This window comes from Salvelinus alpinus, chromosome 8, assembly GCF_045679555.1.
Source record: "Salvelinus alpinus chromosome 8, SLU_Salpinus.1, whole genome shotgun sequence".
NCBI classification, from domain to species: Eukaryota; Metazoa; Chordata; class Actinopteri; order Salmoniformes; family Salmonidae; genus Salvelinus; species Salvelinus alpinus.
Window position 1 is genome coordinate 59,689,388 of NC_092093.1, and position 13,135 is coordinate 59,702,522.

The window sequence follows — 13,135 nt, forward strand, 5'->3', positions numbered from 1 at the left end:
CACCTCACGGCACAACGCCTCTCCCCTATTTGACCTGGATAGTTTGTGTGTATGTATTCATATGTAGGCTACGTGTACCTTTAAAAAAAAGTTATGTCCTTGAGCTGTTTTTGTCTATTAATGTTCTGTATTATGTCATGTTTCATGTTGTGTGTGGACCCTAGGAAGAGTAGCTGCTGCTTTTGCAATATCTAATGGGGACCTTAATAAAATACCAAATACCACTTGAGTTCATGTTCTTGGAAGCAGGGTGGCAGGGTAGCCTAGTGGTTAGAGCGTTGGACTAGTAGCCGAAAGGTTGCAAGTTCAAATCCCCGAGCTGACAAGGTACAAATCTGTCGTTCTTCCCCTGAACAGGCAGTTAACCCACTGTTCCTAGGCTGTTTTTTTTGTTCTTAACTGACTTGCCTAGTTAAATAAATACAATTTAAAAAATGTTTTATGTTCTGAGCTACTGTAGCATGATGCTGCATTCCTTCTGCATGCCAAGTCCCAACGTCTTCTTCATGCTGCACCATCATACTACAATCTATCGCATTCTTCTCAATATAATGTCACACTCATTTGGCAAAATAAAGACTGCTTGCATAATACTGTACCACATGCCAGACCTGCATTCAAATAGTATCTGTTTTCTTTCAAATCCTTTGAGCGTTTGATTGTGCCTGGATAGGGGTTGAGTTTACCCTTTTGGGACTCTCTCATCTCATTAGTTCCATTACGCCAGAAAAGCTCAATCGCGCACAGTTAAAGTATTTGAAAGAAAATAATATTTTTACCTGGGTCTGCCACATAAATTACTCTGAAATCAAAAGAATAATCAATGATATTGTAGGCTTTCTCTTTTATTTCACAGGAGGTCGTTATCTTATATACAGAGGCATGTGTTTGCAAAGTACAAAAAATATTTAAACTGAAAGTACTAAAATGTATTTATAAATAATATTTACTGCAATGTGGGCTTTACTGAGGCACTGCATTGTGGTTGAGCAGTGAGAAATGTAAAGCCATTATCTACTGACTGCTGAGAAGATGCCTGTTGTAGGCTACTGCATTTATGACAGTTTATAAGAATGAAAAAAAAAACATTTTCTGTTCATGTCTTGGATGTTTTTCTGATGAAGCAGCTCTTGTTATGATGAAAACAGTACATTTATGACAGAGATGTGCCGAGTTTACTTTTCACCATGATGTTTTTGTGTAAAAATGTTACCCCCCTTAACAAATAGGACCGCACCCGAGTTTTAAACATTTTCCCCAATGTTCCCGATACAAAGCATGCAATCAGAAATCTCTTTAGAAAATCCTCGTAGACACTGATAAATGGCAGTGTGATCCCAGTCACTCATCCATGGCATCTAATGGGGCAACGATGTGGGTAGAGATCCATTTAGAAACAGGACAGGGGTACTGTATATACCAGGCACACACTGGATCTATTGCTACAGAAAACAGCCCTTCAACACACCTGCAACCATAACATGAAAATATACAGTATATCATATTAAAGTTGAGCGGTGTCTTTTTATTCTATTCTAGTGGAATAGAAACTATATGTGCCGGTATCAGTCCTACAGTGGAGAGTAGTCTATGGGTAACCAAGAGAAGCTGAATGGTCTGTAGAGATCAAGCAACAACAAAAAATGCTGTACAAACTTTTACACTTTTGTCTGAAAAATAATTCACTTAAAAGTAGCAAATTACTGCTAAACACAGTTTCTGCAAAATACTGTAGAGAAATTATAGCTGTTACTTGTCTATACGATGCATTCAAAACATGCAAAACAAATACTCTAAATAATAAATAAATAGGACGATTATCCACCCGTCTAATAGTGAATAGGATCTCTGATGCTCATAAAATATGCAGCCATTTGGGCAGTTTAAGTCCTAAAGAAGTTATGGAGAAAATAAACATCTGTCAATCTTAACCATGAGATGTAGGTTTGATTGTCACATACTGATCTTGGTTACTGAATTGCTTCTTAGCTTTGTGTAACTAAGACCAGATCGTTATGAATGAAAAATTAACTAATATGCAGGGACCCCGGGATATTTTTACATGTAAACGCAAGAGCAAAAATGCTAAAACAGTTCAAATACAGCGTTCTTTTAATGTGAAAAGTTATTACCTGCCCGTTCGTCTTGTTACAGTGTGGAAGTGGTAAGCGGCTCCAATTCAGAAGAGGCCATGTTTTTTTTTCTTACTCTAAAAATATCAAAAATAGTAATAATTGTACTGCTATGAAAGACTGGCAACATCAACAAAGTTATACTTTACTACGAAAAATTGTATCCCTTTGTTTTTTCTCCCACATCTCACAGTTATAAAACTGTTGATCATAAGGAATCACACCAATAATAGTAAGACCTTTAATGAACTCATACGATCAGGCACACTTTGTAAATACTGATAAACTGTATTTATTTTAGTCTAATAAATGATTATTACATCAGTGATATAATTGTTGTGACCCTGCAGAGGTTATTCATGCATATTACCTGTGAAGCAAACTTGACATGAGCAGGGTCAATGGTCATCTAGGATTTACACACGCCCCCTTTGTGTACTCCCACAAAGCATGTTCACCAAAAATAAAGAAATAATTTGCCTTTTCTCTATGAAAACCCCTAGAAGTTTCTCTGCACAACCACATGTACTAATCCAGGGTAATTTGAGCTATTTTACATTCGGTAAACAACAACAACAACAAAAAATGTAAAAGAGGAAAAAAAGCATTTCCTAGTCGCTGTTACAGAAATGTCTCGCGGTCTCTGTCGGGGGCAGGGCAATGTTCGCTTAGGTCACTGTTCCTGGACTGTTCGAGAATTAAAACTTGGAAAAGTTCGCTAGTCGCCCGTGTGACGCTGTCGTAAGACGGCGGAGAGGAGGTGGAGGACAGGGTCTCCATCAGCTCCATCTCAGGCCCCCCGTAGTTCTCCTTGATCATGGAGGCTATGAGGCCCTCTTTCTCCGGGGCGGTGACCCTCTTGTCCGTGGAGCTTTGCGTCAGATTGATCTGCATTGATCTGTACATGAAGGAGGCTTGCTTCATCTGCCTCCGCAACAGGTGCCGGCGGTAGCACCTCTGGATGACAGCGGCGGACATGTCCTCCTGTTTGCGCCTCAGTGTGGTGGTGATAGGCTCGTAGGAGATCTTGGATGGGTTGGCCATCATGAACTTCTCCTCCATTTGCTGCTTAAGAGCATCCATCTCGCCCGACTCGCCCAACACACGCTTGGTGAAGGCAAACAGAATGTCCAGGCAGTGGATCTTGTCTCCACTGACCATGGGCAGGTCCATGGAGATCAGCTTGATTTTGTTAGGCTTGCCAATGCGCAGTGGCTCCGACAGTGTGTCGGCAAAGTCTGACAGCTTGGCGTACTCGATGAACTGCGTGGCCTCTGGGTCGAATTTCTCCCACACCTCATAGAACATCTCGAAGTCGTCCTCACTCAGCGGCTCGGTGCTCTCCTCAGTGGCCACGCTGAAGTTCTCCAGGATGATGGCGATGTACATGTTGACCACGATGAGGAAGGAGATGATGATGTAGGTGACGAAGAAGGTGATGCCCACCGAGGGGTTGCCACAGTTGCCCCGGGCATTGGTGCCTGTGTGGACGAGGTTGGGGTTGCACTCTTCCGGAGAGTTGTTGAGGATTGGGCTGAGCAGGCCGTCCCAGCCCGCTGACGTGGTGATCTGGAACAGGCAGATCATACTGTTGCCGAACGTCTCGAAGTTGAACATGTCGTCGATGCCCGCCTGCTTCTTGACATAGGCAAAGTTGGCCATGCCAAAGATGGCATATATGAACATGACCAGAAAGAGCAGGAGGCCGATGTTGAACAGGGCGGGAAGGGACATCATTAAGGCAAAGAGTAAGGTCCTTATTCCTTTGGCTCCGCGGATGAGTCGAAGTACTCGTCCGATCCTGGCCAATCGAATGACTCGGAACAGTGTCGGCGACACAAAGTACTTCTCTATGATGTCAGCGAGAACGATACCTGGAAGATAGGGGGAAAAACATGAGATCTCTGTACTTCTAATTAGACCATCATTAACAGTAAGGCTAGCTCTTTCCCACACTACACACGCAATATCTTATGGAATTAGGTTGACTATTGGTAACCAGGAGTAAATTAGGCTGAAGGACAGAGTCTCCCTGCTATCACCATTAAGCTTCCTTCTCCTTCATGTCAATTCTAGCTTCCCCAAGCCCATTCACCAATGAGCTCATGATAAAGGCTTCCACTATTACTGGGTCTGCCTGCCTTCAAATGACATTCAAGTTGCCTCCAATCCCTCTCACCTCCACGACCACTTTACCATCAGTCCCTGATTTGTGACCCTTCGCTCCCATGGACCAGGAAGGTCGCACCTGAGTTATTGATTGTGGAGTGGGGTTGGGAGTCACCCTTTGGAGCCATACGTTAAGCCCCCAGCCCCCCACCAACCACCAACCACAACCTGTGATGCAGCACTTCAATCATGCCCAAATCACCCCCGCTGACAACCCTGATTGCTACAATTACCTTCACCTCAACAGAGGCATCCTTGCCCACGCATGTAATTTAGCATGGGGACGGCTACTTAGCCCTTTGGTTTGCTTTAGTTCCCCATCAGGGCCATGCAGAACATACATGTGCCCCTGATTCATCAGATAATAGCCCCACTTACTATCAATGACTTGATTGACATGATAGATAACCTTGCCAAATGGATACAAAATCTTGGATGCCAGAGGTGATGGCCAAGGTATATTGCAAAACACAATGAAGGTTCTGAAATGTGTTCTTCAGGTATGACTAATTGTTTAGAACTAAACAGCAATCTTATCCAGAGCGACTTACAGTAGTTCCCTCTAAGCTGCATGCGTGTGCGGGTACTAGCCCTGAGACTACCGAGTAGCTCCCCCGGGACTGCCTCGCAGAAATATCAGCCCACCGAGAGAAGCACGAGATTGAATTTCACTCAACTTTCTAGAGCAGTGTTCACCAACCGGTCGATTGCGATCGACTGGTCGATCTCCAACGCATTCCTAGTCGATCACTAAACATTTCTGTAAAACTGTTGGCAGTAGGTGCACCCGATTCAGCTACCCTGTGAGATTTCAAAACGTTTAAAACCATGACTAGAGAGAGACTGTCAACGAATAAAGCAATGAGATGCTGTTTTTATAAGTGAGTCCATGTTTAAGTTCTTACTCAGCACTGTCAACACTTTGTATCCAACACTTTTATAAACCATAAAATGCACTTAATTCCTGTTTCCACTCAGCGCTACAACAAGCACTGCAGCATTAATGAATAAGTCGGAAAGTGTCTCTATAGGCTTGCGCTGTTGTTATTATTACCGTTTGGGTCTTTTTTAATATCGAGGAACATTTCACTTTCTCTGTTCATCGGAGTAATAACATGAATTTGTGCATGAGGCAGAAATAATGCGGTGCGACTCGAGTTTTGCCATCAGCTGGAAGACGGTGTCCCTTTTTGGTCAGTGTCAGTGGAGGAAAGGGAGAGAGGAGGGATGTTAAGAGGTGGACCCTCAGTCTGCTGCTCTCTCCCTCCACTGAGACTGACCATCAGCCCAGTAAAATAAAAATAAAATGATTTAAAGGTCACTCAGCTGTGATTCACAAGTAATACATCAATGGATCTATTACTGGCGTGATCATATAGTCTACCTCAAATTTTGAAATATAACTTTAAAAATGGCCTGAACAACAATGCATTGGCAGGGCAATTCAAGCAAAGCCAATATGCTGTGATAATGTATTGGGCCTTTGGCTTACTGCACAAACATCATTGCTACAGTACTGTTTTTAATTGGTTAATGTTGCATATGCTTACGTTTTTTAAGTCATGTTAATAAAAAATCTGAGTGGTAGATCTTGGCAATTGACTCAAAGTGATCAAAGACTCAAAGTGATCTTGACTCACTTAACGTGGCAATTGTGATCGAATCAACGCAACAGTAGCCACGTTCAATGCAACATACCAAAACAAAACAAACTATGCAAAGTAAACAAAACAAACTAAGAGATTTTGTTGTAGGCAGAAAGCATCGGATTTTATTGCATTGACATGTACTACTCAGCCCATACTCTACCGAGACCGGTGCGGCATAAACAATCAGAGCTACAGTAGGCCTATATGCAAATAGACAATTGCCATACATGGATCTGTGCAATTTTCTTTGAACTGGACTGTGTTCACATCATGAGCGGTTGTGAGTAGATGCGCTTGTTTTGAGATAAAAGCGAGACCTGCATGTAGCCACTTGAGCACATTTTGTTCATATCCTTTGCTACTTAGTGAGTTATTAGCTCAGTTATAGATAATTTGTAGTCAGCAATAGGAGAGCGATTGCTTCCTACAAGAGCAGAAAACGTGTACATTTCTCTTTGAAAAGAGAGTCAGGTAAACAGTTATTTTTTGTCTTAAAGGGGCAGTGTTGTATTTTGAGACAGGCTTGAATAAGCTAAGTAGCCAGTAGCCAGAGGGAAGCATAATTTGTCTGATTCTCTGTAATAATGGTATGGTAAAATGTATGCATTTTATTTGGTAAAGTGATTTATTGCATTAAACAACACAACAACATTTTCAGTCACCTCCTTGTCTGAAGGACGAGTGGATAAACAGGTTAATGTCAAGCCCTGCATGTTTTTTTCCAAAGGTCTCATGGAATGTAGACCTACATTGAACACCACCCATTGGCTGCTACTGTAGACAAACTAGCTATTTCCATGTTAAAATGTTATGTGATGCATTTTCTCCATTGTTTTTTAAGGTAAGCCACTCTGGTAGGCCTCCATTATGATCAAATAGCCACAGTAGCCTACATGGCCACAGTAAAACTGTAACTTAAAGCTGGCACAGCCTCAGTGTTCACAGTAAAACTGTAACTTAAAGCGGGTACAGCCTCAGTGTTCACAGTAAACGCAAGCTGGAAGTTGCACAGAATTTTCACAACGTTCAAGTTTGCACTCACCAGACCTAAAATTTGCTCAGTGATAAAAAAAAATGAGAGGGAACATTGCCCATAACCCTAGCGTTGCAACACCAGGCACTACCAACTGAGCTACATGGGAAATCTGTCAATATAATATTTCTTGGTAAATTTGAAGGTCCCAAGCTAAATGTCATTATCTGTGTATGGGCCAGCTAGTGACTTGGAATGCCTTGCTTATAGGCAAACAACCAAGGTCATGAGTTCAACTGTATCACCCAAGGATGTTGACCTGCCACAGCTGCATTAGACGAGAACTGCAGTGCCTTCGGAAAGTATTCAGACCCCTTGACTTTTTCCACATTTTGTTATGTAACAGCCTTCTTCTAAAATCGATTAAAATAAAAAATCCTCAGTCTGCACACAATACCCCATAATGACAAAGCGAAAACAGGTTTTTAGAAATTTTAGCAAAGAAAATTAAATATAAAAACAAAAATACCTTATTTACATAAGTATTCAGACCCTTTGCTATGAGACTTGAAATTGAGCTCAGGTGCATACTGTTTCCACTGATCATCCTTGAGATGTTTCTACAACTTGATTGGAGTCCACCTGTGGTAAATTCAATTGACTGGACATGATTTGGAAAAGCACATACCTGTCTATATAAGGTCCCACAGTTGACAGTGCACGTCAGAGCAAAAACCAAGCCATAAGGTCGAAGGAATAGTTCGTAGAGCTCAGAGACAGGATTGTGTCGAGGCACAGATCTGGGAAAGGGTACCAAAACATTTCTGCAGCATTGAAGGTCCCCAAGAACACAGTGGCCTGCATCATTCTTAAATGGAAGAAGTTTGGAACCACCAACACTCTTCCTAGAGTGGCCAAACTGAGCAATCAGGGGAGAAGGGCCTTGGTCAGGCAGGTGACCGAGCACCCGATGGTCACTCTGACAGAGCTCTAGAGTTCTGTGGAGATGGAAAAACCTTCGAGAAGGACGACCATCTCTGCATCACTCCACCAATCATGCCTTTATAGTAGTGGCCAGGTGAAAGCCACTCCTCAGTAAAAGGCACATGTCAGCCCACTTGGAATTTGCAAAAAGGCACCTAAAAGACTCAAACCATGAGAAACAAGATTCTCTGTTCAGATGAAACTAAGATTGAACTCTTTAGCCTGAATGCCAAGCATCACGTCTGTAGGAAACCTGGCACCATCCCTACCGTGAGGCATGGTGATGGCAGCATCATGCTGTGGGGATGTTTTTCAGCGGCAGGGACTGGGATTCTAGTCTCCCTCCTGAGAGGCAAAGATGTACGGAGCAAAGTACAGAGAGATCCTTGATGAAAACCTGCTCCAGAGCGCTCAGGACTTCAGACTGGGGCGACGGTTCACCTTCCAACAGGAAAAGGACACTAAGCACACAGCCAAGACAAAGCAGGAGTGGGTTCGGGACAAGTCTCAGTGGCCCAGCCAGGGCCTGGATTTGAACCCGATCGAACATCTCTGGAGAGACCTGAAAATAGCTGTGCTATCCTCTCAACCTGACGGAGCTTGAGTATCTCCAGAGAAGAATGGTAGAAACTCCCCAAATACAGGTGTACCAAGCTTGTAGAGTCATACCCAAGAAGACTCGAGGCTGTAATCGCTGCCAAAGGTGCTTCAACAAAGTACTGAGTAAAGGATCTAAATACTTATGTAAATGATCAGGCCCTACACCCAAACAAGGGCACTGCGTTCATCCACCTCTGGCCTGCTCGCCTCCCTACCTCTGAGGAAGTACAGCTCCCGCTCAGCCCAGTCAAAACTGTTCGCTGCTCTGGCACCCCAATGGTGGAACAAACTCCCCCACGACGCCAGGTCAGCGGAATCAATCACCACCTTCCGGAGACACCTGAAACCCCACCTCTTTAAGGAATACCTAGGATAGGATAAAGTGGTTGTTCCACTGTACATCATAAGGTGAATGCACCAACTTGTAAGTCGCTCTGGATAAGAGTGTCTGCTAAATGACTTAAATGTAAATGTAAATGATATTTATGTTTTTTAAACATTTCTAAACCAGTTTTTGCTTTGTCATTATGTGGTATTGTGTGTAGATTGATGAGGAAAGAAAACTATTTAATCAACTTTAGAATAAGGCTGTAACATAACAAAATGTTGAAAAAGCGAAGGGGTCTGAATACTTTCCGAATGCACCGTACATACCGATAGCCATACATCAGCTACATATAGCAACCATATTTCAGTATAACTGCCAGTTAACAGACCCATGCAATTACATCGCAATGAGCATCATTGAAAACCCCTGATTATTTATTACATTTTTTGGTACTTTTTACCTCTTTTTCTCCCCAATTGGTAGTTACAGTTATGTCCCATCGCTGCAACTCCCGTACAGACTCGGGAGAGGCGTCTGTCGAGAGCCATGCGTCCTCCAAAACATGTTACCCTGCCAAGCCGCACTGCTTCTTGACACACTGCTCGCTTAACCAGGAAGCCAGCCGCACCAATGTGTCGGCGGAAACACCGTACAGCTGGCGACCCAAGTCAACTTGCATGCGCCCGGCTCGCCATAAGGACTCGCTAGAGCGCGATGGGACAAGGACATCCCGGCCGGCCTAACCCGGACGATGCTGGGCCAATTATGCACCGCCTCATGGATCTCACAGCCGGCTGCGACACAGCCTGTGATCAAACCCGGGTCTGTAGTGACGCCTCTAGCACTGCGATGCAGTGCCTTAGACCGCTGCGCCACTTGGGAGGCAGACCCCTGATTAATTAAGCCCAAGCAACAAACTCACCAACGATGGAGAGGATGACCACTACAAAGTCGAAGATGTTCCAGCCAATGGTGAAGAAGTAGCAGCGTAGCGCCACGATCTTGATGAGGCACTCGCAGGAGAAGATGATGATGAAGGCCAGGTTGATTTTGTTGAGGATGTACTCCATGCGGGCCGGCTGCTCGTCCGTCTCCACCATCATGGTAATCATGTTGAGCAGGATGAGGACCATGATGATGATGTCGAATGCTTGCTTGCCCACCAGGTCGAAGAAGAAGCCCTGCACTTGGTTCTGGGAGAAGAGAGGTAGTGAGTAATAGGTGTTATTTTGAAATGCAAGAGGCTTATGCACTAAGGTGAAGAAATTTGAAAGAATAGGACACTTTTTTAGGGATTGAACTTTTGTTATATATATTTTTTTTGACTATCCTGCCCAATACTTTGAAAAAAAGTTACATATTTTTTTACATATTTTTATTTAACCTTTATTTAACCAGGTAAGCTAGTTGAGAACAAGTTCTCATTTACAACTAATTTACAACTATCCCTATAGTTGTTCTCAACTAGCCTACCTGGTTAAATAAAGGTGAAAAAATAAAATAATAAAATAAATAAATAAGATCCAGAAATACCAGTCATTGGAACACAAGAGGCTTATGCACTAAAGGGCAAAGGAAATAAAAGGAATAGGTCCCTTTTTTGGAGGTTTTAACTTATTTTCTACTTACCTGGCATGTTATCAAAAATAAGCTAAAAGTTCCAAAAAAGTTAACTATCCCTTTAATTAGATAAAGAAAATAGGGTTCAATTAGCTCCAGCTCACCAATGGCCTTGGAATTGGTTTCTGAGGCTTTTTAGACCCTAGCTTCTTCATGGCATTGTAGTACTTTTTCTGCTCCTCTGTCATGAAGATGTCTTGCCCACCTAAGTAAAGAGACATCCCTTTTCTGTTATTTTCACTGTGAAAATAACCCCATTTTTTAAAAGTTCATGGCATTTGTTGGCCATGATGGTTTTGATACTTATCTTTCGTTTCTGCTGGTTGAAGTTGTCGATGATGACCCCGATGAAGAGGTTAAGGGTGAAGAAGGAGCCAAAGATGATGAAAATGACGAAGTATAGGTACATGTACATATTGACCTCTCTGATAGGCTGTTCGTCCACCTAGTGGAGCCAGAGAAAAACCATGTTAGGACAATACACTGTTCACCTACATTTTATCAGTTGAAAACTGGTAAATGTTATGGTGGTATTACATCAAGGCATGATTATGACAAGTAATTTTTAAGACAGTCTTATATAGGCTTTATGATGGAACATTCAAATGTTAAATCATGTAATACAAAACAAGTACATTGACGTTTAATACTTACAGCACGAGAATCCACTGCTGCATACATGATCTCCATCCAGCCTTTGAATGTAGCCTTGTAACAAAGGACATGAACTTCAATGAGCATGTGCCACCATCAACTTCAATGAGCATGTGCCACCATCAACTTCAATGAGCATGTGCCACCATCAACTTCAATGAGCATGTGCCACCATCAACTTCAATGAGCATGTGCCACCATCAACTTCAATGAGCATGTGCCACCATCAACTTCAATGAGCATGTGCCACCATCAACTTCAATGAGCATGTGCCACCATCAACTTCAATGAGCATGTGCCACCATCAACTTCAATGAGCATGTGCCACCATCAACTTCAATGAGCATGTGCCACCATCAACTTCAATGAGCATGTGCCACTATCAACTTCAATGAGCATGTGCCACTATCAACTTCAATGAGCATGTGCCACCATCAACTTCAATGAGCATGTGCCACCATCAACTTCAATGAGCATGTGCCACCATCAACTTCAATGAGCATGTGCCACCATCAACTTCAATGAGCATGTGCCACCATCAACTTCAATGAGCATGTGCCACCATCAACTTCAATGAGCATGTGCCACCATCAACTTCAATGAGCATGTGCCACCATCAACTTCAATGAGCATGTGCCACCATCAACTTCAATGAGCATGTGCCACCATCAACTTCAATGAGCATGTGCCACCATCAACTTCAATGAGCATGTGCCACCATCAACTTCAATGAGCATGTGCCACCATCAACTTCAATGAGCATGTGCCACCATCAACTTCAATGAGCATGTGCCACTATCAACTTCAATGAGCATGTGCCACTATCAACTTCAATGAGCATGTGCCATTATCAACTTCAATGAGCATGTGCCACTATCAACTTCAATGAGCATGTGCCACTATCAACTTCAATGAGCATGTGCCACTATCAACTTCAATGAGCATGTGCCACTATCAACTTCAATGAGCATGTGCCACCATCAACTTCAATGAGCATGTGCCACTATCAACTTCAATGAGCATGTGCCACTATCAACTTCAATGAGCATGTGCCATTATCAACTTCAATGAGCATGTGCCACTATCAACTTCAATGAGCATGTGCCACTATCAACTTCAATGAGCATGTGCCACTATCAACTTCAATGAGCATGTGCCACTATCAACTTCAATGAGCATGTGCCACTATCAACTTCAATGAGCATGTGCCACTATCAACTTCAATGAGCATGTGCCACTATCAACTTCAATGAGCATGTGCCACTATCAACTTCAATGAGCATGTGCCACTATCAACTTCAATGAGCATGTGCCACTATAAACTTCAATGAGCATGTGCCACTATCAACTTCAATGAGCATGTGCCACTATCAACTTCAATGAGCATGTGCCACTATCAACTTCAATGAGCATGTGCCATTATCAACTTCAATGAGCATGCGCCACTATCATCACTATATAAACGCATACATAGGAGCATTATTTTAAAATGAAAACGATATATGCTTGTATTTCTATATGACAGTGTGGGTATCTATTCTTCCTATGATATGGTTTTGTCATCAACCATTAAACAGAAGAACCCCCCTCAAAAAACAAAAACATACAGTCTCTACAAAATAAATACTGGCCATGTGCCATGTTAGAGCTGAGATGTTCTGAATGGCAGTGGAAAGGATTTATATGTGCTTCCTCCTGACCGCATGGAGTGTCTTTCTAGACGGAGGAAGAAGGAGAGTGAGCGGGGTGCCCTACTTCATCACAAGTGAGTTCTTATCAGCGAGAAATCACGGCGGTGGGTCTTTTCGCCTTGGTTACGGGTTATTATTGGCTTTTGTGAATGACTGAGGGCCAGAGTGTTTCCAGATGCAAATGGGGAAGTTAGAATGAAGGGAAATCACAAGAAGGTGATGAAAAGGAGCTAAGTGAATTGTTGCTAGGCACCCACACCAACTAAGTTAAAGCGAAGAATGAAGTGCATGCACTTGCTTAGCACAACATTCTCTGTAATGGCCTCCATCGCTGC

General features: G+C 42.8%; 1 protein-coding gene across 3 annotated transcripts in view; it reads right to left on the minus strand.

Annotated features, from left to right (window-relative positions):
• Positions 1-829: 829 nt before the first annotated feature.
• LOC139583372 (sodium channel protein type 3 subunit alpha-like) overlaps positions 830-13,135 on the minus strand; it is a 199,313-nt gene continuing 187,007 nt past the window's right edge. For all 3 annotated transcript variants that reach the window (XM_071414376.1, XM_071414375.1, XM_071414374.1), the window contains 5 exons: positions 11,110-11,163; positions 10,763-10,900; positions 10,560-10,664; positions 9,758-10,028; positions 830-4,006 (listed from right to left, as the gene is read on the minus strand). In XM_071414376.1, the coding sequence (XP_071270477.1) occupies positions 2,754-4,006; positions 9,758-10,028; positions 10,560-10,664; positions 10,763-10,900; positions 11,110-11,163 (1,821 nt within the window). In that variant the 3' untranslated portion in view covers positions 830-2,753. The remainder of the gene's footprint in view (positions 4,007-9,757; positions 10,029-10,559; positions 10,665-10,762; positions 10,901-11,109; positions 11,164-13,135) is intronic.